Source organism: Artibeus jamaicensis, unplaced genomic scaffold (genome assembly GCF_021234435.1).
Source record: "Artibeus jamaicensis isolate MK-2021 breed Jamaican fruit bat unplaced genomic scaffold, CSHL_Jam_final contig_475, whole genome shotgun sequence".
In the NCBI taxonomy this organism is placed as follows: Eukaryota; Metazoa; Chordata; class Mammalia; order Chiroptera; family Phyllostomidae; genus Artibeus; species Artibeus jamaicensis.
The window spans coordinates 2,051,884-2,079,167 of NW_026521852.1; the positions used below are offsets into that span (position 1 = coordinate 2,051,884).

Genomic DNA, 27,284 nt, shown 5'->3' on the forward strand with positions numbered 1-27,284 from the left:
TACAGCAAAGAAGGCACATTTATTCCGCTTCCTGAAGTGCAGGCCTCTTCTCCCCCAGGGCTCTGGACCTACAGGCCTGTCCTAATTGCATGGCTATGACTGGCCCCTGCTGGCTGCATGTCCCAGGACTGGTGGGGCCTTGGCAGGGACAGAGAAGGGGACGGGTCCCTGGACAGTGGCTTCCAGCCTCCACCACCCATTCTCTCAACCTCAGGGTCAGCTGGACCAAGAGCAGAAGGAAAATCAGACCCTGTGACGCCTGTGGCCCAGGGTGGCAAGCCTCAGAAATCCCAGGACAGGGGAGAGGGCTGCGTGTTCGAGGGGAAATGCTTTATGAGGCAGGAAGACTGAGATTAGGCTGTTTGACCCAGCACCCTGGGGAGCCCCCCAGGAGGCTTCTTCTTTTTTCCCCTGAGGACTGATGAAGCCCTGTAAACTGGCGTTGGGGGGGTGGTAGGCTGTGGGAACCTCTTCTCCCCAGGGCCTGGCAAGCTTCAGCCACACAGGCCAGGGCGATGGCAGAGCTGTCCCTGAGCCTGCTGCATAAGATCCAAAGGTCTGCCTGGGCAGCGGGTCCTGACCGAGGTCGCTGGGTGCCCAGGTCCGGTGTGCTTCCTGCAGAAAGCTGTGGACGGTAATGCTGCTGACGTCTCCCAGCTGTCGGCTGGGAGGGAGGTAGGCTGGTGAGATGGGACCAGGTATTGTCCTGTGTTGGGCCCCACAGTGCAGGCAGGCACACAGTGTTTGAATGATTCTAATGCTTCGGGACACCTCGTGCACCCCACAAAGGTTAGACGTCAGAAGCTGACTGGACCCTAATTAACCTGCAATGAAAGTGCAAGTTAGCTTCTCCCACCAAGGCAGAGCAGTCTGCAGCCCTTACCCCAGGGCCAAACACAGCTTTCAGGAGCTCCAAGGCATTCCCAGTGCTCAGCTCTGCTCTGGCAGCCTCCTGCCCCCTGAGAAAAAACTCTGTGGTTCTCACCCCTGACTACACATTAAAGCTGCCTGGGAAGCTTATAAAAATGCCCCACCCTGGACCACGCCTCTGGAGCCGAGGCATCTGCACTTTTCAGAGCTCTCCTGCTGAACCCAGGGCAGCCGGGTTAAGAGGAGGGAAGAGGAATTCACATGGCTTCTCCAGGCATTCTGGCTACAGCGCTGAATAAGGAAGTGAAAATTCACTAAAATAAAGTTTTGAGCTATCTGTAAATAGGCTACATATCATAGCAAGAAAAATTTATGTTGGGACTAAAATTAGAACTTCCTGCCCACGAGGGCTGTTTTGGAAAGGCTGTGGAAGAAGCTGTCGTGTCTCCTCTTTGAGGCTGTGTAAGAGGGCGGGATGTGGAGGAGCAGCCTCCCCAATGCTCTCCTCCTCGGAAACTCTGGAGACAGCGGAGCTGCTCCGGGCCTCGCTGCCCCTCCCCTGCCCACCCCTGCTCCAGCGTCCCAGACCAGCAAGGCCTCGGGGGAACACCTACCACTTAGCAAGCCTCTGCGTGCTCCCTCCTCCCTCCCCAGCACAGTGCAGATCTCATCCTCTTTAATCCCCACCCCCATGCCTAGAGGCTCGGAGCCAAACAGACCTCCGGGGGCATGCCATTGGTAAGGAGCAGAGTCAGGAGTCAAATCCTGTTGGAATCTCGGCTGAGTTTTCCCACCACGCCATGGGCTCCCCCTTGGGGAGGTGACAGACACATGGATGGTGGGTGAGTCCTGGACCTCGCCTGCCCGGGCGGTGTACTGTGTGCAGGCCAACCCACTGACCCTCCTTGATTCTGACATAATGTCCTTCCTCCTTTTCGGTGTCAGCACTGCTCTGTGGGGTGGGACTACTACATGGCAGGGCTCTGCCCCTTCCGAATGTGTTTACTTGATTATATGAAAAGATGGTCCACCCAATTTTCTTTTGTGAATTTTACTGGTGCACGGAACCCAAAGGTCTGAGCCTGCTGCACTCCCCCCAGCGCCCCTGACCCTGAGGAGGGGCATCAACTCAGGTGATGGAGCAGAGTGGCCAGTGAGGCCTGCAGCTGGGGCAGCCCTGTGAGCATCTGCCCAGAACAGGAGCCCCACAAGCCAGAGAAACATGGCCTCGGGCAGCGCCCCGGGCCCCGTGCATGCCTCGGTTTCCTGGTGTAGGACGTGCAGACGCCATGATGTCACTCAAGGCTGGGTGTGAGGAACAAAGGACCATTTGGGGAGGCGCCAGGCAGAACCCACAGCCACAGCTGCAGGTCCCGGGCTTGAGCCCCACCTCTGCCTGCCTGGGAATGGTCACAGTATCGCGGTCACGTGAATCCTCTGTTGTATATCCCCCAATTGCTTAAAACCAGATGAAATTTTCATCTCTGAGGGCACCGTCACCCTCGAGACTGCAGTGGAAGCCTACACCATGAGGATGGGCCAAAGCTCCAAAGTGACTGTTTAGAAGACAGACACACGTCATCAAACCTGGATGGAAGGGACAGGGACCCTATGCCCCTGACTTAAGGGCAGCTTGAGGACCCAGCCCTCCCTGGCACACAGGGGACTCCTCACCCCTCAATGATGTGGTTGTTGTCCTGCAGGTCAAAGGCCAGCAGCTTCATTTCCTCGCGGAGCTCCTCCATGCTGTCCGAGGCCAAAGCAAGAGAGGCGGCTGTTCCTAAGGCTGAGGCTGCCCCGGGTGAACCCCCGCCCCCGGGAGGCCCCCCACCAAGCTTCTCCTTATTCCCACTTCTAGGCCTGTTGTGAGGCAAACCCCTTGGGCCCTGACCTCAGCACCCAATGCCCTCCCATCACCCCTCACACACACACACACACACACACACACACACGAATGTCCCTCTCTCTATGGCACTTACTGGAGACCCAGGTCCTTTAGCTCAGGACTGGAATAAGGACCTGGGGGCACTGGCGAGGCCTGAGCCCTGTCTGTTCTGTCCTGAGGGAGCTGGTGAGACAGCAAGTCCAGGATCTGAAGGGAAGCACACAGTAGTCAGAAGGGAAGAGCCAGCTCACCTGTGGGGTGGGGCAGTGCTGAGGACAGGTAAGGAAACTGTAACTAAACGGCCCCCGGCCCACTTCCTTTGGGCACCCGGACCTCTGGAGTCCTTCCCACAAGCCCCTTCTTCCCGCCCCGGGGCTGGCACAGCCGCCTCCACTGTCTGTGCTTGGATTTAGTGATCCGGACCGCCCAGTCCACCATGTCCAGGCTGCACCCCTAGCAGCACATGCGCCAGGAGCTGCGGAGCGGGTGGGAGGCGGCCTGTGTACGAGGACGGCAGAAGGAGCTGCGAGGGCTGGTGCTCTCCTAGAAGAAGCAGCCCTCCTCTGCTCCTGGTGGCAAGGCAGGCAGCTGGCTTCTCCAGTTGCCTGTGTACCGGACTCCTCTCAGAAGGGTGAGGAGAGTTCACACCACCTCTCTCAGGAGCATCCTGGAGCCTCCCAGGCTGTGCAGGGGAGGGGGGCAGTGAGGGAGATATCCTAGCTTTCTGGAGGCGCCGCCCTTTAGTCTGAGATCTCTGGAAAGTGCCTTCCTCTCTCCCTCCCCACCTCAGGGCACCTTTGTGAGTCAGAGACCTCCAACCCACACCAGAGTGGTTGGGCCTGGTCAGGGGCAGCTCTGCCGAGAGACAGTGGAATGGCCCGAACGCCCCCAGAGTACTACATGGACTGGGCCCCCCCGAGCAGCCCCCAGTCGGTGCCCCTGCAGGTCTCGCACCTCGCTGAGGCCCTCCTGGACCCCCTGGGCCTCCGTGCTGCAGGCGGCCACTGAGCAGGCAATCAGGCGCAGGCGGTTCCTGGCCTCGTGCACCACCCTGGAGAGAGCAGATGGAGGATAAGAGCCAGGCTCTTGCAGGGCCCACCCAGCTGCTGTTTGGGTCTCGACACAAACATGGAGGAGAGGCTTCCAGCAACAGAGGCCGGAGCCCATGGGTCCCAGGCATTTGCCTCCGTCATTGCCTCGGCCCATCTGCGCGCGCCCTCAGCTGCCCCCCCACCCCACTGCAAGAGTGCTCATGCTCTGATGACTGAGGCTGGTGAGTGTCCCGTCACAGCCACATGGGAGCACGTGCTGGGCAGGGCCACTCCGGCTGCCAGGATGGACGCACGGCCTGGTCAGGCTGCAGAGTGGCCCAGGACAGCCCACACTTACTATGGGAATTCCTCATGCTCCCATTTCCAGAGGAAATCAAGGTCAAGGCTCTTATACAAAATATCTTCCCTCTCCAAGCACAGGGAGTGAGCAAGAACCTTTTCCCATTGCACAAAAGGGAAACCAAGTGGGGGGGCGGCGTTAAACCAGTGGCCGATTCTCCACCCTGGCTACACAACAGAATCACCTGAGGAGCTTTTAAACCACTGCTCTCCAAGCCAACTTGAGACCAGTTAAATCAGAATGGGGGTGGGGGGGTGGGGGAGCCAAGCATAGGTATTCTAATGTGAGGGTAGGAGGGTGCCTGGGTCTCCGCCCCTAACAAGCCCACGGGCCCAGTGGACCTCCATCAAGGACAGCACCTGGGAAACTGCCCTCCCTTCTGGGGGCCAGGACAGGGGACCGGAACTCCTGCAGGTAGGGGAACAAGGGAGGGACTGTCCGAATAGGAAGAACCCACCCGCCTACAAGGGGGGGGGTGAGGGGTGGGGGAGGACAGTGAGCGAGGGGTCTCTGCCTGCACCTACTCCTCTGACCACTTGTCCTTATGCCAGGGGGGCCTGAGAGTGTTCTCCCCCACAGAGGGTGGGCTCCCCCACCTGACCACTTGGGACTGGGGACAGAGTCCAGAGTTCAGGGGCCGTCACAGCCACACACCAGTCCTGGACCTGTTGCCTGCAAGACCTGCTCTCTGAGCCTCAGCCCCTCATTTGGGAGACACGGTGACAGCGTTCCCTGCATGGGGTGGACACTGCGGGACTCAACAAGCCGAGGCACAGCAGAATGCCTGGCCACTCGGGGCCACCAAACCGGCCCTCTTTGCTTTCATCCCTTTATCACCACCTCCCTCCCAGTCAGGGCTCTGGGATGCCAGGGGCCCGGGTCCATGAGCTCAGGAGGGAGGGCCAACTGTTACCTCATGCGATTGCCGTGAGTGACTAGAGACGCCCGGTACTTCTGCACACACTCCTCCTGGAACACCTGCAGGAGCCGTCTGGCCAAGTGACTAAAATTCACCCTGAGAAGAACAGGGAAACCAAAGCACAGAGGTAAGCGGTCGGAGCCACCTGAGCACAGGCCGAGCGCACCTGGGTCTCCACACCCAAGTGCCAGCTCCTGGGCGTGCGGCAGGGCTGTCTCTCCAACGAGGACCGAGGAGACAGTGACTGGCACACGGCAAGGCCAACAGAGGGACGTGGGAGGACAAGGAGAACGCACGCACTCTCAAGCTCAGCCTCCAGAGGGAAGCGTGTGTAAGTACAGGGGTCGGGTGGGTAGAGAACTGAGGGAGTGTGTCCCCAAAGAAGCCTTAAATCAGGGAGGGCCTCCTGGGACATGACGGCCCAGGAAGCAGGAGAGAGGGGACGCCAAAGGAGGCTCAGGTGGAGGTCAGAAGCAGCAGGGGGTAAATCGGTGAGGACAACTCGGGAAGGAAACCCTCCAAACAGTCTTGTGCGGTAGTAAACCCAGTTTCACCATCACTGCTTCTGAGCAACCCCCTCCAGCTCAGCCACACAATCTCCTTCCCTGGCTCTGGATAACCTGCCCCCGAAATAGTTACAGCACCACCACCACCCCCCGCCCGGTGACGGCCAGGGATCAGGGCCCTTGACCCCCTCTTGTCTGGCACAGAGAATTGGAGAATCGCTCTGCCCATGAAACAGCCACCCTCCTGCCCACCCTCCTGCCAGGGACAGGCCACTCACTTATCCAGTTTGTGAATCTGCTCCTCGTTGTAGCCAAGCCCTGAGGGAAACAGAAATGATGTGGCCTGTTCAGTCAACAAAATGGAATGCCCCAAGGGCTGGGGGCTGACTACAGAGATGAAGACAGCCTGGCCAGAACCTGGCCCCATGGGAGCTCCCAGCCCAGTGGAGCCAGGAAGGACAGAAGGAGTGAACCAAGCACCCGTGAAACTGCACTGCGACGAGGGAGGAGCACACCAGGGGCAGGCGGATGCTTCCGGTGGGAAGGGGGCGGACAAACTGGGCCTCGGAGGAGGCTGGGTCAGCCTCGGCCCCTCAGCCGACATCCCTCCTCCAGCAGTGACTGGTGCCCACGGCCTCGCCTCTGAACATCCAAGCTGCAGGGCAGCCAGCTGGGCTCTGCAGCAGGCAGCTGCATGAGCCAGGCCACCACCCTGGCTGGGCCAGGTCCCTTCTCATCCCAGCCACTTGAACCAGAAGGGCTGCCTGGGCATCTCCTGACGCTCTCTGCCCTGGGAAGATGCTGTCCCCTCCTGAGTTTCAAGGGAATGGGCATCTGGGCCAGTGGATTTCCAAGAGCAGGGAGGCAAAGGGTATGTTGCCAGCCCCACCTCCACACTCCTAGCACCAGAATCCCCTTCCGGGGCTCTTCATCCTGTCCCTGGCCTCCGCCACCTGGGCACATGTTAAGTTCAAGCTGCAAGTCACATCCCTGCCTCCTGTCAGCAGGGGGCTGGCTGGAAGTGCACATTCACCTCACTGAGTCAGTTTCCTCACCTGTCTTGTGAGACACACAGGCCAGGTGTGAGGGTAGGGAGACAGGACCCTCTTATTCTCTACTGAGCACAATCAGAATGGAATCTCTCGATACTCCAAAGGTTAGTCTTCCTGGCCCATCTTTAATTTTAATAAAGGACACTTGAAGACCATATCTTTTTGAGGCTGTAAAATAAGGTGATTAAAAGCAGCTGAACCTCATGGTATTGGCATAGAAGCAGATGTCTACATCAGTGGAACAGAACAGAGCCCAGAAATAAACCCATGCCTATATGGTCAATTGGCATGTGGCAAAGAAGGCAAAAATACACTATGGGGAAAAGACAGTCTATTTAATAAATAATGTTGGGAGAATTGGACAGATACATGAAAAAAAGATGCAACTAGACCCCCTTATTACACCATATACAAGAGTAAACCCAAAATGGATTAGACTTCGATGTAAGACCGAAAATCATAAAGCTCCTAAAACAATAGGCAAACTTTTGACATTTCTCTCAGCAATATTTTTTTTCTGATGTATCTTCTCAGGCAAGCAAAACAAAAGAAAATAAGTGGGATCACATCAAACTAAGAAACGTTTGCACAGCAAAGAAAACCATCATCAAAACAAAAAGCCTACTGAATGGGAGAAGACATTTGCCAGTTATACATCTGATAACAGGTTAATATGCCAAATTTATAAAGAATTCATACAAGTCAACACTAAAAAACCCAAACAATCCAATTGAAAGATGAGCAGAGAGCTCCAATAGACACTTCTCCAAAGAGAACATACAGATGGCCAATAGACATATGAAAAGATGCTCAATGTCACTAATCATTAGAGAAATGCAAATTAAAACCACACCTGTCAGAATGGCTATCATCAATAAATCAACAAACCACAAGTGTTGGCAAGGATGTGGAGAAAAGGGAACCCTTGTCCACCGTTGGTGGGAATGCAGACTGGTGCAGCCACTGTGGGAAACAGTTTGGAGAATCCTCAAAAATTAAAAACTGAACTGCCTTATGACCCAGCAATTCCACTTCTGGGTATATATCTGAAGAAACCCAAAACTAATTCAAAAGGATGTACGCACCCTTATGTTCAGTGCAGCATTATTTACAATAGCCAACATAGGGAAGCAGCCCAAGTGTTCATCAGTAGATGAGTGGATAAGGAAGATGTGGTACATATATAAAAACAATATTACTCAGCCATGAAAAATAAAATCTTATAATTGGTGACAGCATGGATGGACCTAGAGGGTATTATGCTAAGTGAAAAACTCAGAGAAAGACAAATGCCATATGATTTCACTTATATGTGGAATCTAAAGAACAAAATAAGTGAACAAACAAAATAGAAACGGACTCATAGATACAGAGAACGTCCGCATGGTTGCTAGAGGGGAGGGGCTTGGGGCTGAATGACAAAGGGTAAAGGGATTAGGAAGGACAAATTGGCAGTTACAAAACAGTCATGTGGATGTAAAGTACAGCATAGGGAATACAGTGGATAATATAACACTAGCTATGGTACCAGGCAGGTACCGGAAATATCAGGGGGCCACTGTGTAAAGTATGTGATCGTCTAACCACAATGCTGTATACCTGACACTGATGCAAAATAATATTGAACGTAAACTGTAAATGAAAAATAATAAAAGGAAAAAGCAGCTGAACCTGCATTGCTTGGCCTACTTAACCTGCCTGTGTCTCAGTTTTCTTGTCTGTAAAATGGTGAGGCTAGTGGTGGCTGGACTTGTGAGCATTAAATAAATTAAGAACATTCACAGCTTGTACAATGGTGCCCAGCACCTGGAAGGTGAGCAGAAGAGTAGCCAGAATAGGGTTATCAAGTTCCAGTGATGGAGGTAGAAAAACCTCCGAGGTTCTCCTAACATCACAGCAATGGCGGGCAACTGAGTGTCAGGCCAGCCTTGCTGAGCCTGGAGCCTGCCGGCTTCCGGAACAGGAAAGTCTCGGTCTTCCCATGTCCTGTGCTACCCTCCCTGCCCCTTGGAGGCAAGATCCAGAGGCAGGATTGGGCTCTGAGGAGGGAAGGTTATCATCCTGATCCAGATGCCAAAGACGGTGGCAGCAGGTGCGCCTGGCCGCAGAGCCCTTGATGGGCCAGTGTGACTGAAGAACTGAATTTCTATTGTAATTAATTCAATTAATTTAAACTTAAAAGCTAAAGCAGTGATAAAATATTTTTCCCATTAAACACAGTTTTATTGTTTTGGTAAGACTACATTTCACTTTGTCAAAAAATTAGCTTCCAAATAGATGTGCTATAAATGTAAAATGGGATTGTGAAGGCTTAGCACACATGAAAACATGTCACATACCTTTTACAATTGTGTTTAGGAAGTCCTAGCCACGGCAAACCAAAACAAGGCATTCAGATTGAAAAGGAAGAAGGAAAACTGCCATTATTTGCAGATAACATACTATACAGAGAGACCCTCAAAGAGTCCACAAAAAAATCTATTAGACTGATAAATGAACTCAGTAAAGTACCAGAACACAAAATAAATATTTAGAAATTGTTTGCATTTTATACACCAATAACAAACAATCAAAGAGAAATTAAGAAAACAAGCCCTTTTACAAGGTCATAAAAATACATCAGGATAAATTTAACCAAGGAGGTAAAATACTTGTACTTGGAAAATTATAAGACACTGAAGAAAGAAATTGAATACACAAATAAATGGAAACATATACCATGCTCATAGATAGGAAAAACTGACATTGTCAAAATGTCCACACTACCCAAAGCAATCTAGAGATTCAATGCAATTCCTATCAAAATACCAACAGCATTTTTTACAAACTAAAACAAATAATCCTAAAATTTATATAGAACCACAAAATACCTCGAATAGCCAAAGCAATCGTAAGAAAAACAAAGTTGGAAGAATCACGTTACCTGATTTAAAACTATACTACAAATCTCTAGTAACCAAAACAGCATGGTCCTGGCATTAAAAACAGACACATAGCCCTGGCTGGTGTAGCTCAGTGGATTGAGCACAGCCTGTGAACCACATGATCACAGTTCGATTCCCAGTCAGGGCACATGCCTGGGTTGCAGGCCAGTTCCCAGCAGGGGACTCACGAGAGGCAACCATACGTTGATATTTCTCTCCTTCTCTCCTTCCCTTCCCCTCTAAGAATAAATAAATAAAATCTTAAAAAAAAAAAAAACAGACACATAGATCAGTGGAATGGGACACAGAGCCCAGAAATAGACTCCCACTTATGTGGTCAGTTAACATATGGGAAAGAGGCAAGAATACACAATGACATAAAGACAGCCTCTTTGATGAATGGCGCTGTGAAAACTGGACAGACACGTGCAAAAGAGAAAGTGAATTACTTCCTTACAACATATACAAGCATAAACACAAAGTGGATAAAGGACTTAAATGTAAGACCCCCAAACCATAAAACCTCTAAAAGAAAACACAGGCGGTAAACTCTTTGACATCATTACTAGAAACCTTTTTTCTGCACACATCTGCTCAGGCAAGGAAAACAGAAGGAATAATAAACACATAGGACTACCTCAAACTGAAGTCTTTGCACAGTGAAGAAAGCCACCAATGTAACAAAAAGACAGCCTGCTGAATGGGAGAAGATAACTGCCGATAATAGACCCACTAAGGGATTAGTATCCAGAATACATAAGAAACTCGTACAACTTAATGCCAAAAATCCCACAAACAATCCAATTAAAAAATGGTCAAAGGAACTGAATACTGTAGACAATTCTCCAAAGAGGACATACAGTCAATAGACATTTGAAAAGATGATAAATGTCACTAATCACCAGAGAAATGCATATTAAAACCACATGAGATATCACCTCACACCTCTCAGAATGGCCATCACCAATAAATCAGCAAACAACAAGTGCTGGAGAGGATGTGGAGAAAAGGAAGCCCGCATGCACTGTTGGTGGGATTGCAGACTGGTGCAGCCACTGTGAAGAACAGTATGAAGGTTCCTCAAAAAATTAAAAATAGGACCACTGTATGACCCAGCAATTCCATTCCTGGGTGTTTTCCTGAAGAAATCCAAAACACTAATTCATATGTCAAAAAGACAAATCCACACCTATGTTCATTATGGCAGTATTTACATAGTCAAGATATGGAAGCAACCTAAGCGTCCGTCGATAGATGACTGGGGAAAGAAGATGTGGTACATACATACAATGGAACATTATTTAGCCATAAAAAAGAATGAAATCTTGACATTTGTAACAACGTGGATGGACCTAAAAGGTTATCGTGCTATGATAAATGTCAGACAAAGAAAGACAAATACCACCTGACTGGTGTGGCTCAGTGGATTGAGCACAGGCTGCAAACCAAAGGGTCAGTGGTTCAATTCCCAGTCAGTCAATCAATCCCAGTCAGGGCACATGCCTGGGTTGCGGGCCAGGTCCCCAGTATGGGACCTGTGAGAGGCAACCACACATTGATGTTTCTCTCCCTCTCTTTCTCCTTCCCTTACCCTCTCTCTAAAAATGAATAAATAAAATATTTTTTAAAAGACAAATACCATATGATTTTACTTATATGTGGAAAATAAAAAATAAATGAACAAGTAAAACAGAAACAGACTCATGGATACAGAGAACATTTTGAATGCTGTCAGATAGGAGGGGTTGAGGGAATGGGTGAAAAAGAAGAAGGGATTAAGATGCACAAATTGCCAGTTATAAAAACAGTCATGGGGATGTAAAGCATGGCGTGGGGAATACATTCAATAATACTGCAATAACTATGGTGTCAGATGGGTACTAGACTTATTGGGTGATCACCTCATAAATTATATAAATGTCTAATCATTGGGTTGTACACCTCAAACTAATATAATATTGTATGTCAACTATAATAGGAAAATTAAAAACTAACCCTGTCTGGTGTTGCTCAGTGGATTGAGTACGACCTGCGAACCAGAGTCCCTGGTTTGATTCCCAGTCAAGGCACATGCCTGGGTTGTGGGCCAGGTCCCCAGTAGGGGGCGCATGAGAGGCAGCCACACATTGATGTTTCTCTCCCACTCTTTCTGCCCCCCTCAACCCCAAGAGTCAATTCAGGCCTCCCTGGGTCCCCCTCTACCGCTAACCCCAGCTATCTCTTGGGTTGGACCTGCCCCTGTCCCAAAGCAGCAGTCACCTTGGGCAAACAGCTTGGGTAGCTGCGCCTGTCAGCGAGCTAGCCCTGCCCAGGTGGTCTTTGTGAGGCTTATAGAGAATTCAGGTCAAGGGCCTGGCCCAGTGACTCTAAGTCACAGCTGGCAAACACAAGGCCCGTGGGCCGAACCCGACCCTCCACCTTGTTTTACCCTGCCTGGCACCTTGTTTCTACCCGGTGGCAGTGCCGAGCTCTCACTTAACTGTTAATTTATTCAGTCCTAAAATTACCTTCGTCCCTTTGAAGGCAACTGGGAGGCTGACGTGGACCCTGTTGAAATGAGTTTGACACCCCTGCTCTAAGTGTATTTCTCTGGGTCCTCCCTTTTCTGGAAAACCCTCTTCCAAAGGCCATGTCTTCTGTGGCACCCAGGCCCCAGCTGCCTCGGCTCCTGTGTGTCAGCTAAGCCGCCACAAGGCAATGGGCACAGGTGTAAAGGCATTATGTCCCTCACGGGTCTGCAGGCAGCTGGCGGCCAGGACGCAGCCTTGGAGCAGCTGCACCCTGGCTCCCCTTGGAGGAGCCCCCAGCAGCAACCTGGATGGAATGAAACCGAGGGCGGGAGAACCAGGGGAAGGAAGGAGGAAAGGAGGGGGGAGATCTCCAACTGGTTTGCTCTCCCCTTGGCTCACCTGGCCTCACTCTGGACTTCCTGAACTGTTTGTAGATGAGGTGCATCTTATCCAAGCAACACTGAATCTTCTGGATGCTGTGGGGAGGGGACAGGGCCCAGGTGACTGGAGAATCCAACAGCACAGAGTGAACGGCGGGGGGGGGGGGGGCTGGGATGGCCGTGGGAGAGGGAGGAGCTGTCTGCCTGCAGAAGGGGCCTCGGTGTCTGAGTTGGGGGGCTGATCGGGGAGTGGGGCTGACTCTCCTGTCTCTAAGCTTTCCAAGGCACCCTCGGGACCACCCCCATTCTCGTGTTTACTCTCCCGTTCTCCCTCTCTCCCTGTCTGTCTCTCTGTCTCTCACATACACACAGACGCGCATGGGCGCTCAGTAAGATGAGATGGACGGAAAGCCAAGCGGGACAGGCAGCAGGAGAGTGGCCTGTGCTCCGTGAGCAGCTGTGAAGGTACACTCCGGAAAGGAGCCCTGGGCCCCGAACAGGAGCGTCCGGCAGCGACAGCCTGGGACGGGGGCAGAAATCTCTCCGGCCACCTGGCAAGGGCAGGAGTAGTGCCTTCTTGGTATCTCCAACTCCTGGCACATGGAAGGAACTTAAGTGATGAATCAACAGTCCTTACTTAAATCAATGATAAATCAGTATTCTCCATCCTGCCCGGAGGCAGGGGAATTACGGAGATGACCTCCCAAGGGCTTCCTAGGCCTGGAGTTTAAGGTCATTATTTTTTCTTCCTTCCCCTTCTCAGGCTGGACACAAAACACTTTGTTTGAGACGTGGGGGGGCTCTTCCTCACTCTCAGGCCTCCTCAGCTCACTTCCTGGAGCTGGGCTCTGGGCAGAGGCAAGCTTGTCCCCAGGGCTTTTGGGTCCCAGGCACCTGCCCTCTCAGAGTCAGGGGTGGACAAGGCCCCAGATCAGTCTTTGCCTAAAAGACTCAGGCCAGCCGTGTTCTGAATTCAGAGCAGTCTTCTAATTTTTGGAAGGCGAGCCCGTGTACAGACACTCAGCTGTGGAACTCTCCTGGGGCTGGGGCACCGTCCCTCACGGAAGGCGCTCAGCCTTCCAGGGACGTGAGAACACCCCTCCAGGTGGGGTACATAGAGACTGGAGACAGCACATGTCAGTTCGGGTCAGTTTGAGCCAAACGGTTAAGAAAAAGCCCTGCAGGTTACAGAGCGTATTAAATTCAGAGTTCAGGACTGGGGCCATGGGTCCAGGCAGGTGCAGAGGAGGACGCCTTGGTCGGGGTGGGACACGTGTCAGCCACAGGGGGTGCGTTTTGTGTCTGCCAACTGGGAGAAGAGAGCGGAAGGCGGTCGTCGAGGCCGTGGGCCCCTGGCCCACGCCGAGAACACAGGCTCCGGAGGTGGGCACGTCTGACCCGATGCCCACCGTCCGCCACTTGGAGGTTATTGGCCATGATCGGAGCAAATGCAGCCCCCCCCCACCGAGGGGCACAGTGGAAATGTTACTGTCTTGAAGTGAAATGAGTTGATATGAGTAGGAGGACCTGTCCAAGGGGCTGATGCAAAGCAAGGGCTCAGAAGGGAGAGGAAACTAAATCAGTCTTTCATTCAGAATTGTTGCACCTGCTGAGATTTTAAATTCACCCTCTCAACTCCCAGATGGGGCAGGACACCAGATCCTTTCCTCCTGCCAGCTTGTTTCAGGGTGGGGGGTGTCTCGCTCATTCTGGGCCCCCCCCCCCACCATTTCCAACATAACAGAGAAGGCAGGCTGGTGCCTAAAAGGCTGCGGGACCTTGGGAGCTGCGCACCCAGCCCGCCCCACCGAGAAGGTGAACCCCACAGACCTTCTGTCCTCATGTACCTGATCCCGGTTCTTCGCCAGCTCTGAGCTCAGGCTGCTCAGGCTCATCTGTTTCTCTGTGATATTGCGGGAAAATTTGGAGAGGACCTCAGCCAGCTACAAGGCAAGAAGGCAGACAGCTCCATGAGGCCCTCAGCTCAGGGCTCTGAGGGCAGCTGGCCAGGCTGCTGCCCCCCAGCTCTGCTTCTAGCCGCAGCCCGCACCCCAGCCTCACTCACAGTCCGCAGCCTGGCCCTCAGCTCCGCGGCCCTCTTCAGTTCCTGGACCTCGGGCACCCCAGCCGCGTTGCCGAACCTTGAGGGAAGGACAGAGTAAGGGCCCATGTGGGGCTTGGCGTTTATGGCAGCTTAGCTGGTTTGGGGGGAGTGCGGGGAGTTTCGTGGTTGGGACAGAAGAAACTTCAAGAGGCTCCTGCTCAGCCAAGTTGTGACCCTGTTGAGCACTGCAATGAATAAAGAGTGAGGGAGATCGGAATAACCTGAATCCGTGAAAATTCAAATCCACAATGCAAGGCAGCTATTAATAAACTCCTTACTTGGGAAATTTATAACTAAAGGAAAAGCATGAAGTTCCTTTCCAGTAGATATTCTATTTCATGATAATCAATAGCTTATTAATAAGGGGAAAAAAATCTCTATTTTATTGAGTATTAGCCAGTAATGTGCCAGGACTTGTAATACTAGTGCTGGCCCAGTAAGGTTGTTCACTCGGGCACAGTTTGAAACCAACAGTGAAGGGTTAAGGGGTGGACACTGGTGCCACTCCACACGGATTTTCTCCCGGGAAAAGGCACCTGCTCAATGGAGAAACCAGGCCGTCCCCACGTGGGGTGGGGGGCCTGCGCTGTGCCAGCCCCGCCTAGGGCGGGTTCAGCCTGAAGTGTACCTCGAATACATCCAACCTTTAGAACTCTCAGTTTGTAGGAAGTGCCAGGAAAGGAGAACAAAAGAAAGGACATCAAAGGAAGTGCAGCCAGGTCCAGAAGGTGAGACAATGGCTGCTGTCACTCTAACAAGTCAAATGGGGGGGGGGGGTAGCAATTTTGTCGAGATTAAAACAGACTTAAGGAATATAACAAAGTATGGTCTTAGATTGGATCCTGGTTAGATGCAACCAGCTAGGAAAGAAAATTTGGGAATTAATTAGGGTGGGTGGTACAAGATCAGATAAAAATCTGTGAGGAGGGGAGAGCTCAGTGGCTGAGAAAAGCAGGTCGTAAGGCAGCAAGTGCGGAAGACTGTACCGCCGGTTGATACGCACACTTACACACACAGGAGACACTGTCTGGAAGGGTGTGTACTTCTAAGGTGCAGTGACCTATTTCTGGGTAGTAGGATATGGTATTTTTAAAAAGATTTTATTTATTTCATTTTGGAGAAAGGGGAAGGGAGGGAGAAGCAGAGGGAGAGAAGCATTTATGCGAGAAAGAAACATCTACTGGTTGCCTCTTGTCTGCGCCCTGATTGGGGACTGAACCCAAAACCCAGGTATGTGCCCTGACCGGGAATGGAACCGGCGACCTTTCGCTTTGTAGGACGATGTCCAACCTACTGAGTCACACCAGCTAGGGCAGGATACGGTATTTCCATTTCACTTTTGCTTATCTGTATTTTCTGACTTTCTATATAATTAGCCTATACTGTTTTTATAACAATAACAATCAGGAAAAAAGAGTCTGTGTGTCTGGCTTGGGAATGGACGGGGCGGGGAGGAGAGACAGGAGGGAAACCAGAACCTTGGACGTGAGTGGCCGCTCCAGGACGGCAGGGCTGCTGCCCGCCTTGCTCGCCGGTCCATCCCCAGGGCCTGGCAAAGCACTCGTCACACTCCAGCTACTCCACACCTGATTTTTGAATCGTTTCTCAGTGTGCAAATGGACTTGGGGGCGTGGAATGCCTGATGAAGAGATGAGGCTGACCCCATCAGACCAGGCAGGGAGTCAGGAGACACAGGTTCGAGTCCCAGCCCTGGCCGTCACACCTGCCGCCCGCATGACCCTGGTCAGCTACACTTTGGCTTTCCAAGCCTCAAGTTCTCCTTCCTGCCCCTACTAAGGGCTTTGTGGGGATCAGAAGGGGCCTTTCTCAGAGGAGAAAGGGCTTGACTAGAGGACACGAACATTAGTTTTTTGGCGTGGGGAGCAGCCCTGGCTGCTGAACAGGGCCCCCAGAGAGCAGCCGCTGCCCAGGAAGACCAGGGGGCTCTGGGACGGAGGCAAGGACCCCCTTCCAGGGGAGCCTGTCTCAGGGACCCAAGCAGGAGGAATGCACCACGGGAAAGGTGAGTAACCAGGCTGGGCAGTGGCAGCCACGTATGTCAGGTGCTTCCCCAGACATGAGATTCAGCCCATTCCAGTATTTCAGACGCCACTGCGGGCAGAGCTGTGGCTTCAGACTTAAGAAGAATCAACAGGCCTGAGGATGTTCAAAAAGAAACGGGACTGCAAAGGTTTGGGGCGGGGGTGCCTGGAGGTCACCTGGTCCTTTCATTTTAAGAAAGAAGCAGCAGAGGTTCTGTGGGGAGCTGGGCCCGCCCCTCTGACTGCTTGGTGCTCTCCAAACTCCTCCTTGGGTGGTCGGGGAATAGGCCGGAAAGCAGGCCCTCCCAGGGCTCTGTCCGAGCTCCCCAGACACACCGTGTCCAGCGGGGGTGGGGGGTGGGGTGCCAGGGGGGAGAAACCGGGGCTGCCAGTGGACGCCAGAACCGCAGCCCCGCCCCCACACTCCTGAGTCCTGGGCAAGTGGGCAAACACTTCAAACACTTTCTACACATTTCTCTCCTGTTGAAGAACCGACAATAGAATAATAGGCCATTTTATTGGGGTCTAACTGGCCAACTGGCCCCTCTGGGGCCTGCACCCATTCTCTCCTCCTCTTCCCAAGCCTTCTCCCTACTACAACTTTACTCCGGGGTACTTTCATCGTAACTCTGGCTTCAGTAAACCTCACCGCACCCCCACCTCCCAATCACAGCCCCTTTTCTGTTTTCGTACAGGACCTTCCAGCCGCAGGTATTCTCTTTCATCGCGGCCTGAGAAGCCTCACCTCTTCCAGGAAGGCCTCTGTGGTTGCCTGCGCCCAGCTCTAGTTTCCCTTCACCCAACCATCCATCTCCTCACACGCCTGGGAAGGGCCGTCTCCTCCAGGGAGCAGGGCCCCCGTGTGCATGGCACCACATCTGTCCTAGGACCCCTTTCTGTGCCCCGGCCAGAGCTCTGCCCTCATCCCTGTCACTGTCTGAGGGCGCTCTGTCATGCCAGGGACTCCAGCCCTGTCCTCTGAAGCCACTCCTCTTCCTCCTCCCGTACTGCCACCGCCCCTCTGCCCCACCATCAGAGTTGCCGCTGCCAAGTGCCGGCAGGAAGGCAGGGCTGTGGTGAGTCAGCCACTGCTGGGAAACTCCCGGGACCTTCCTGAGGACATGGGGCAGGGGACCTGAGGGGTAGGGACATCAGGCATGTTTGCCAGTCTCTGATCTCTGCCACCAAGCGTGTCTTCCACGTGGGAAAGGCTCCAGCCATCAGCAGCTTCCTGGGCTACAGAGCCCCCCCTGTCACTGCACCTGGGACCCATGCCTTCCAAGGTTCTCAGCACTGCCCCTGGAATCTTCCTGCTTCTCATTTCCAGACCCTCTGCTTGGTTTCCTCCTCTCCAGTCTCCCTCTTTCTCCGCGGGTCCCCTAGGTAGCCCGGTCAGGGGAGGGGAGGGCATGGAGTCCCGAGGGTTGGGGGGAGAGAACCCTGAGACGGCAAGGGCAGTCTGAGACACGAGGAAGCAGGAGGAGGAGCATGGAGACGAGACCACCTGCAGCCCCGGGTCCAGTGGACCGTGCGGGCCGTGAGTGCGTCTCCTGGAGTCCTGCCCTGGGGCTGGTGCGAGTGAGAGATGGGGCAGGGAGGCTGCCTGGGTTCCTGGAGGGGCAGATGATAGAGTGGTGGGGGAGATACACGCAGTCATCTGGGGGTGGGGAATGGGGATGAGGGGCAGGATGGCAGTGCCCTTGCTGTTCCGACCAGTGTGGCAGGGAAGGTGGGGGCTCCCAGAGAGGGAAGGTGAGGAGCAGAGGGAAGGGCCGAGGGTCCTTGGCTGGCCCCAAGCCTGCTGCAGCCACCCACCCTGGTCAGGACACTCACCTCTCGGTGCCGAGGCTGCTGCTGAGGAAGAGGAGGGCCATCTGCATGACCTCCAGTGTCCGCCTGCAGGTACCCTGGAGTGTCTTCCTGCCGAGGGGAGCCGGAGTCAGGGGAGCCTTCTTCCCGGAACCAATAGCACTGTGCCTGCGGCCAGGCCCCAGCGCCGGGCAGAAGAGGTCTGGGTTGCCTGGCCTGCCCACCTGCCTGCCTGGCCCCCTGCACCCAGCCCGTGAGGCACTCACATGAACCAGTGCAGCCCCCGAAGCATCAGCTCCTGCCCGGCCAGCAGGGCCTGTGCCAGCCGTAGGGCCTGGTAGCCAGCGCCCAAAACACCCTGAAAACACAGGGAGCGGGTCAGGTTCCTCACCCTCCGCACCCTTTTATGTCCCCCCTTCCTGCCACCCAGGGGCCACCTCTAATTCTAACCTTGGCCGTGTTGTAATCTCCTTGCAGATCCACTTTGGGCACAAACTTGGGGATATCCAGAGCAGCTGAAAACAAAGACCCTGTCTGAGGGACTGCCCACGTGGTCTTGGAGGACCTCTGACACCATCATTTCTTATTCCTGGCTCACATTCGCCCCTCACCACCTAGCTTTCTAGTTCCGAGTCCCTACCTGTCAAACCTCGAATGCACGTCGCTGTGCTTCTTTACAATGGCAGTCTCTCACTGCCCTCTTGTGTCGACCTTGGAGAACTACAGCCCATGCCCATGGCACCCATTTCAACAACCAGAAAATGGACAAAAACTGCCCCCGCCCCGGGGCCAAGAGTTTCAAGGTTAATTCCTCTTCCCAGCCCTGGAAACCTGACTAGGACGATGAAATGGGCATTATTCAACGGAGAAGGAATAATACTTTTGCTAGAACTTGGAGGACAAAGCCCTGGACCCCTGACCATTTTCCCTTCTCTCCAGCACCTGCGGCTCCCGCTTCCCGCCATCTGGACTCTGAAGTTTCCCCACCAACTGCAGAGACTTTGGAGAGCACATCAACTCCATCTCCCTGCTCCGATCACAGGTCCCCAGCTCTGTGGACACTGGAGCCTGGGAGTGTCGAGCCACGAGCCTGAGGCCCATGGCGTTCCAGAGGAATATGCAAAATTAGAACCCAGAACTTGGGGCACCCTGTGGGCCCCAAGAAATGCCCGCAAAGGAACGATAACCTGGACGTTAACCCCGCCTCTCGAGGAGAACAGGAGGAGGGGCAACAGCCAGCCGCTGTGGCTCTACTCACGGTCCCTGAAGGCCAGCCCCTTGGGGGTCTCCGCGGCCACACTGAACAGCGCCAGGGGGCTGCTTGCTGTCGTGTGGGCAATGTGCTGTGCTGAGAGGCTGGGGTCCAGGGCACAGAGGTGCCCCTCAAAGAGGTACTCCTGGTTCTTGGGGGCCACGTTGGTCTGCTTGTACACGGCCTCCAGGAAGACGGCTATCCTAGACACACCAGGCGCAGGGCAGAGGCGGGGAGGAGAGGAGGTGTTGGGCAGGCTGACCCACGCCCCAGCCAACACTTCATCCACGGAGAGGGCTCAGCTTCTCCGAGGAGGGCACGGGGTGGTTTTCCCCCTTATCAGTGGTGGGGAGACCAGGGGTAGGGCTCATGTCATACACTGGATGGGGACAGGGGCATGGAACTCACGAGCCCCAATATCCAGCCTGTGCCTTGGCACCTCTTCCCACTAAAATCCGCACAGTCCCATACAATTCTCCAGCAACAGCTGTGGGGAACACGCTGCCCCCCCCCACCCCCACACAGCCCTCGAGGCACTGCGACAACTGTTAGCCTCCTAAAGTGTGCGGAGTCGGGGGTCCGGCAGCGAGGAAGCCCGTTTCACTTTAACTTTGCGGAACCCGGGTTTTTCCAGACTGACGTGGGACCCCGGATCTTCCACATGTAAACACCCCAGAACGCTGCTGCGGACACGCCACCGCCCGGGTGGGGAGGCCCCGGCCTCCGGGCCCACTTACGTACGTGTTGTGAGCGTGGACGTAGACGCGGTGCGGCACCGCCTGGGGCAGCGAGAAGACGTGGATGACGGCTCGCTGCAGGATGTCGCTGGTCTCCGCAAAGAACTGGTCGAAGCCCCAGCACTTGGCCTGCTCCACCTCCAGGATGTTGGCCAGGATGGGCACCAGCTGGCCCTGCAGCCCCCTGCCCCAGGACAGGGAGACCGTCAGGGGCGGAGCCCGGACCTGTCCTCCTTGAGTAGGCAATGGGGATATTTCCACGAAGACGTGCTGAAGAGCTAGGACCAAGGTCGTGCGTGGCATGGGTTGGGGTGGGGAGGGAGGGCTGGAAGGGCCCTCCAGCCTCCAGAAGGAAAAACCGTGGTCAGCAAGGGAACGTGGTGGACCCAGCTGGACAGCATGCAAGGGGTGCCGCTGGGACAGGCCTCCCCGGGGATAGGACACTCGGCCCAGCCTCGCCTGTCCCTCACTCACATCGACAGCTGGCAGGTGACGGGGAGGGTGTAGCTCCACTCCAGGGGCCCATTCTCCCGCCGCTGAGCGCCTGCGATGGCTCCGGCCGGCTTCTCCGTGGTGATCCGGTACCTGGGGGAGTGAGGGGGCCAGGTCGGCGCGCTCTCCGAGCGGCACATGGAGAGGGATGGCCGTCAGGGCCTGGGCTCAGAGCACTGGTGCGAGTCGCCCCGCTGCTCTGAGGCGGCCTGAAAAGGAGTCCAGAGTCCTGCCTCTCGGTCAGTAAGTCACCTCGCCTTGGTGCTCCCCAAGTCCTCCTCCTTCCCGCAGCCGCCTGAGTCCCTCACCGCGCAGCCGGAGGCCAGCCTCCGCACCTCTTCCTGCGCGGTGCTCCTAAGTGGCCCAGTACCCTTCCCCTCCGCATCGCTATTCTAATCCTCTCCTCCCTTCAGTGTCCAGCCACCCCGGCAGACCCCCTCCATGTCGGTCTCCGCGCCCTCTCCCTAACCTCCTACAGCTCCCACATAGCTGAGCCCTGCACGGGGGAGGGGGTACAAGGACCTTCCTCTGAGTTGGCCTTAAATCTCTGTGCTCTGGGCACCTGGAAGGACGCTGGACCTGGGTCTTGCCCCACTTCTGGCCCCGACAGTGTGCCTGGAGCCTCAGTTGAAGTGGGGAGAGGGCTAAAGGGAAGCACTGAACTCAGACAAGGGATTCTGATCTGTCTCCCACCAGGCAGGTGTTGATAGCCAAGGATGGAAGAGAAGCCCGGGTGGGGTGGGTCAGCGGGGACAAGAGAGATAGAGGCAGGAGAGGAGACAGAGCGGAGGAGACGTTGCAGGGCCAGTGAGGGAGAGCCAGTGACCCCCCCCCCCCCCGCCCGTACATGATCTCCTTGTTGCGCCGCGGTCCGCCGAAGGGGACAAAGGGCAGGCTTCCAGTGGCTGCATGGTACAGGGTCACCCCGATGCTCCAGAGATCCACGGTCACCCCAAAGGCCTTCTGCTGGGGCTTGCGAAGCACTGCCCGCTCATACATGTCGGGGTGCTGCCAGGGAGACCGGGGTGCAGATCTGGAGGGAGAGGGCCTGGGCCCCCGGCCCCCGGACCCCCTCCCACTGCCTTCTGGAGACAGCCGCACATCGGAACCCATCCCCTCTGTCGTCGCCAACACTGGCACAGAGTCGGCCTGTGCGGAGCACTTTCATTCGCCCACCCTCTGCCCTGGGAGAGCGGTGAGCAGGGGTGGGCCCTCCTCCAGGGGGTCAGATGGATGAGGTCACTGCACAAGGGAGGCTGGGGGGGGGGCCAGGGAGGCCGCAGCATTGTCTTTTCCATGTGCAAATTCTTCAGGTTGGGGTGTGGAGGGTGAGCTCGAACCCACCAGATGCAGGGGCTGGGACAGAGGCCCTCCTGGGGGCAGGGCAGCCAGCTGCAGCGGTGGCCTTCAGCTTGGGCCAGCGGGTCCCCAGCATCCCACTTACCAGGTACTCCTCTGTGCCGTAGACAGAGATGAACTTCTCGTCGTCATCTAACTCCCGGGCGGCCCCGAAGTCCGTCAGCTTGTAGATGCTCTGCCCCTCCTCCCCCACGAGACGCATGATGTTCCCGGGCTTGATGTCTCGGTGGACGATGCCGTTCTCCCGCAGGTGGTTCATGCCGGCCACTGGGGACGGAGGGAGGCTGCTAGGGGCTCTGGCCCGGGACAGTCCAGGATCTGGGGCTTGTCTTGGAGGGGAGGCTGCCCTTGGGTGCAGGGAGAGCTCCCACAGGCTGACAGGGCCGCGGGAAAACAGGAGGAAGATGGGCACGGGACGCAGGCGGGGCCCCCAGGACGCGGGTGGGCTCCGAGGCCCACTGGGCGTTTCCAGGAAACCGACGGAGCTGGTGGCCTGGCTCCCTGCACATGGCACTGCCTCCTCGTCTACTTTATTATTCTTTATTTAAAAATTTTAAAGTACGCCTGACATAACATTTGCAGTTTTAACTGCTTTAGGGGGACAGTGGTGCCAAGCACAGCACCACTGCTGTGTGGCTGTCGGTGCTGTGCGTCGCCTGCTGAATCTCAGTCTCCGAACAGAAACTCTACTCAGTACTCGCTCTCTGGTCCTCCCTGCCGAGCCCCTGGGCACCCTGTTCTGCTCTCTGACTCTGTGGATGTGGCTACTCCGGGTCCCTAATATGAGCAGAGTCCTGTGGTGTCTGCGTGTCCGGTTGACTTTACTGAGCGTGTCTCCCAGGTTCATCCACACTGTCGCGTGTGTGGGAATTTTATTCCTTCTCATGGCTGTGCAGCACACCGTTGTACGTGTAGGCCTCTGTGCTTACCCCTCATCTGTTTGTGATATTTCGGTTGCTTTCGCTTTGTGGCTATTGTGAATAATGCTGCAATGAGCATTGGTGCACCGCCTGTTTTAAATTTTATTTTTAAATTGGAGTTGTAAACTGCTGGTCAGCAGGAGTCAGATTCGGGGTTCTGTCCATTTACCACTGCCTGTCCCGGGTCTGAATGGAGCACCTCTTAGGTCCCGAATGTTCTGTTTGGATGCTTGTTTCGAAAGCGCTGCACCCCTCTGGGACTTTGCCTGCACCGAGGACCAGGCCTGTGGCTGCTCAGAGGTGGGCGGGGGGGCCCCCGGTGGGCACGGGGGAGGCGCTCACCCACACAGCGCAGCACCACCAGGAACTCGTCCTCCGACAGCCCGAAGGCATTCTCAGGGCTCTCCAGCACACTCAGCAGGCTCCCGCTGGAGCAGTATTCCATCACCAGCACCTTCTGCCTGCTGGCCCCCTGCAGGTGGCGCAGAGAGAGGCATGGCGAGGAGGGTACACCTGCTTCCCAGCCTCAGGAAGAGGTGACTCAGCCCAGAGCCAAAAGCCCTCATGCTCTGGGTCCCAGCTTCTGGCCTGGCTGTCCCTTCTTGGCCTCGCACTGATATCACATCTGAGTCCAAGGGCACCTTTTCCCAGGAAGCCCTCTCTGATTATGTCCTGCTTCAGTCCTTAATTTCCCATGGGCGGCCCCACCCCGTGTTCTTTACTTCTACAGGTTGCTGCTCTGGCTGCCCGGCTGATGAGCATGTGACTAACTGTCTATTAGTCTGTGGCCTGACTCTTCCCAGCCTGAGGACCCACCGTCTCTTCCACTGCAAAGAGCTTGACGATGTTCTGGTGGTTCAGCTTCCGCAGGACCTCGAACTCCCTCACCTGCACCTCCCGAGGTCGCAGGTAGCTGGCGTTGTTGAAGACCTTCACAGCCACCAGCTCCCCAGATTTCTGCCGTGGGAGAGAACAGAAGTCCCTCTGTGCCCCGGGGGAACGCCCTCCAGGCCTCCGTGCAGCCTCTTCTGCCAGCCCAACCCCAGGAATGAGCAAGGACGGCCTGGGCGGGCGTGGGCTCCCACCCTCAGGTTCTCCCCCTGCTCAGAGGGTCGGTCCAGCACGGAGATGTGACCAGAGCTTGGCACACGTGACACCTTGCAGGAAATGTTTGCCATCACTATGACAATGGACAGTGATGACGAGGGCAGCCAATGCTCGCTGGCATTGGCGGCAGAGCTGAGACTGGAGCCTGTTCTGCCTGGGACTTGAGACTTGAGCTCTTCAGACCAGAGAGCACAACACTCCTCGTGTACTCAACGCAGCTCTGCGATGAAGGCAGGAAAATCCCAAACAAGCCCCGCCTCCCACCTCTGCTGCTCCCAGACTTGCTGTCACCTCCCCAGGCTGCAGCGTGCATCTTCATCTCTTTCTTTCTAGTCCCAACCTGTGCCTAGCCGAGGCGTCATGCGGCAGAGCCCTTTGCAGCCCCCCCGCCCCCCCGCACTGCTCAGGCCCCTGGTGTCACCTGGCCCCAGAGTGTGCAGGGCCAAGTCCAGAGGCCTCTGCCCAGCCACACACCACCCTGGATGCCGGCTGGGGCTGACTGGGCTAATAACTTCCTGGGTGTAAGGAGGCCCCGGAGACCAGGCTTGTGCCCTACCTTGTTTCGAGCTTTGTACACACTAGCAGTGGCCCCCTGCCCCAGCAGGTCGTCCGTGTGCCACAGGTAATTGATCGTGCTCTGCATCTCCTGCCCTTGGCTGGCCGGCCACCTTCTGCCTAGAAGAACATGCGGGGGTCCAGGATTCCATCACTGACCTGGGATGGGCACGGGTGGCCTGACCAGGGGCTGTGCCCAAGATCATCCATGAAGGGTGTCGCGTGGCCATTCCGGAGGCAAGGGGGCAGGGGAAGTATGAAGCAGAGAGAGGTTAAGCAACTTCTCCAAAAGAAGCACCACCACCAGACCCTCGGCCCACAGCTGTGCCTGTCCTACCACAGGACATTCTATCTGTCCCCATTTCCCAGGCCCCCTCCACTCCAGCTCCATCCCCAAATAGGCCCCATGGAGACAAACCCCTTTGCCTGTCACGTCTCCCAGGCACTGAGAATTCTGGGTTTTGGCACCCAGGCCTGGGATTCTCCCAGGAAGCAGAAATGTGCTCAAAGGAAGGGACCCGGCTCAGGCGGCATCAGCCACACCGCCGCAAATCTCCAGGATTGCAACATGAGCCTGGAGCCCTTCCCCGCCCACTTGCCTGGGCCCACCACTTCCTGCTGCTGTGTGCTAACCACTGCACCAGGCGGCCCACACAGGCAGCTCAGGTCAGGGTGCAGAGGACCTGCACTGCTGCGGAGTGCGTGTGTGAGGGGTATGTGAGTGTGAGGGTGTGTGTGAGGGGGCATGTGTGTGTGAGAGAGAGGGAGTGTGTGTGCCTGTGTGTGCAGGGGGTGGAGGAGGCAGGAGAGCATTAAATCCAAGGGCTCAGGAGCCCTGGGGAGGATCTGAAACCCTCTACAGCTTTGTTCCCCATCTTTGCCTCCATCCTCTTCTCTCCAAAAGCCAGTTCCTCTAAAGCGACTGACTCCAGACTGCAGCCTCCCAGGCTGAACTCAATGCCTTTGAGCAGCGCTTCGGGGCTGGCCTTCAGAAGAAGGAGCGTGGGCAGGGCCACCCCTGCTCGAGACTCGGATAAGGCTGACCCCTCACAGGGTTATGGACCCTCAGGTCACCTGGCCTGGGACATGAGCTTTGAGCCTTCTCTCTGTATTTTTTATGCAAATTTTGAGAATGTCAATTCCTTGAGCCAGAGACCACTTCACTAGATCAGTGGTGAATCCCCAGTTTCAGAAAATGTACTAGTCCAGTGTCTGCGCTTCACGGAGGCAGCCGAGGCACAAAGGGCTCCCCAGAGACAATGTAGTAATTCAGGGTGAAGAGCTGGCCCAGTGCGCTCCCACCAAGAGGAGCTGGCCAGGGGTCCGGGGGTGTGAAGCCTTAATTCAGCCCCTAGTTTGGGGCAGGGCTCCCCCTCCCTCTGTGGCAGTTGGATGCAGAAGGGTGGGTGGTGGAGACTGGAAGCCAGCGGCCCACCCACCACCTCCCATCCCTCCTCCTGCTCCTCCCCCCTGGGCTTTGCTGTAGCCAAATGCACTTACCCTGTGGTCTGAGCAGCCCAGGGGCAGGCAGAGACGCTCCCTGTCAAGTGTGTGTTTTGCTTTCTGTCTGCAGCAAGTCCAGGAGCTGAGCTGCACCGGAAGGAGGAGGGCGGATGAGAGGCACCCCTCGGTGCCGCTAGAGTCTCAGCCTCCATCAAAGGCCACCAGCCCGGCCCTTTAACCCTTTCCTGTTTGTCACCACCCCCCACCCCCCGCAGGGCTGGGGGTTTCCAGCCTCATCCCCAGCTGTTCCAGGAGGCCTTCCTGCCACTCCCCCAGGAGAGGTGGGCAGGTGCTGGAAGCCAGGTAGGAGGAAAGTGCAGAGACGGAGCTGAAGCTGGCTTGGGCCGCAGGGAAGCAGAGCAGGGCAAGGAGCCTTGCAGGCAGATGGCCACTCTCTGTGCCACAGTCCTCCCTGCCTCTCTGGGCTTCCAAGCAGTGCTTTGCAAGGGTGACCCCTGGAGACTGAACACACAGGGCACTGTCGGGGTCCCTAGCCATGGCAGAGAGACGCCAAGAGCAGACATGGGCCTCTGCTCAATTGTCAGTGTGGGACACTCGAAGGAGTGCCACTCCACAGCTGCCCCCCGACCCCGGGCTCCCCTCCCCGCCACCTTCCTCCAGGGACCCTGCGCACTCACCACATCTCAGCCGGGGGCGTGCAGGCTCGTGGGACCGGGTGGCACTCCCAGAGCTCTCAGGGCTTGCTGTCATCCATAGGCAGTGCCCATGGCATCCTGGCATTCACAGGACCTGGGACTCAAAGACTGGGCTAGTGGGCATGGCCGAGTGCCACCAGGATCCTGGGGGCACTGGAGCCCAGTCGCCTCCCGCCTCGGTGCCGGAGCAGCCAGCGTCCTCCCAGCCCAGCAGCTCTCTCACACTTCCTGATTTCGTTCTTTCTCTCTCTCTTAAAGAGACAGGCAGCTGGCCCACTCAGCCACCCCGGCAGGAAGGAGAGAGGGATGC

At 55.7% G+C, this 27,284-nt stretch overlaps 1 protein-coding gene across 1 annotated transcript; it reads right to left on the minus strand.

Moving 5' to 3' along the window:
• On the minus strand, window positions 1-27,284 carry IKBKE (inhibitor of nuclear factor kappa B kinase subunit epsilon). Its single transcript, XM_037155358.2, has 22 exons — window positions 26,957-27,284; window positions 26,316-26,405; window positions 24,817-24,935; window positions 23,970-24,110; window positions 23,496-23,625; window positions 22,319-22,500; window positions 21,722-21,882; window positions 20,857-20,967; window positions 20,387-20,566; window positions 19,652-19,848; window positions 18,844-18,908; window positions 18,660-18,751; window positions 18,418-18,504; window positions 14,504-14,579; window positions 14,269-14,381; window positions 12,458-12,534; window positions 5,851-5,890; window positions 5,061-5,162; window positions 3,710-3,806; window positions 2,850-2,962; window positions 2,545-2,616; window positions 1-824 (listed from the first exon to the last, which is right to left on the minus strand). The coding sequence occupies exons 3-22, from the start codon at window positions 24,901-24,903 to the stop codon at window positions 791-793; spliced, it is 2,157 nt and encodes a 718-aa protein (XP_037011253.2). The 5' UTR covers window positions 24,904-24,935; window positions 26,316-26,405; window positions 26,957-27,284; the 3' UTR covers window positions 1-790.

Excerpts from the sequence above, each read along its gene's own strand:
- IKBKE (XM_037155358.2), bottom strand. The coding sequence starts at position 24,903 with ATGCAGAGCACGATCAATTACCTGTGGCACACGGACGACCTGCTGGGG. Across the intron at positions 18,752-18,843 it reads GAGATTACAACACGGCCAAG|GGTGTTTTGGGCGCTGGCTA; the intron begins GTTAGAATTAGA and ends CTGTGTTTTCAG. Across the intron at positions 5,163-5,850 it reads CAGATTCACAAACTGGATAA|GGTGAATTTTAGTCACTTGG; the intron begins GTGAGTGGCCTG and ends TGTTCTTCTCAG.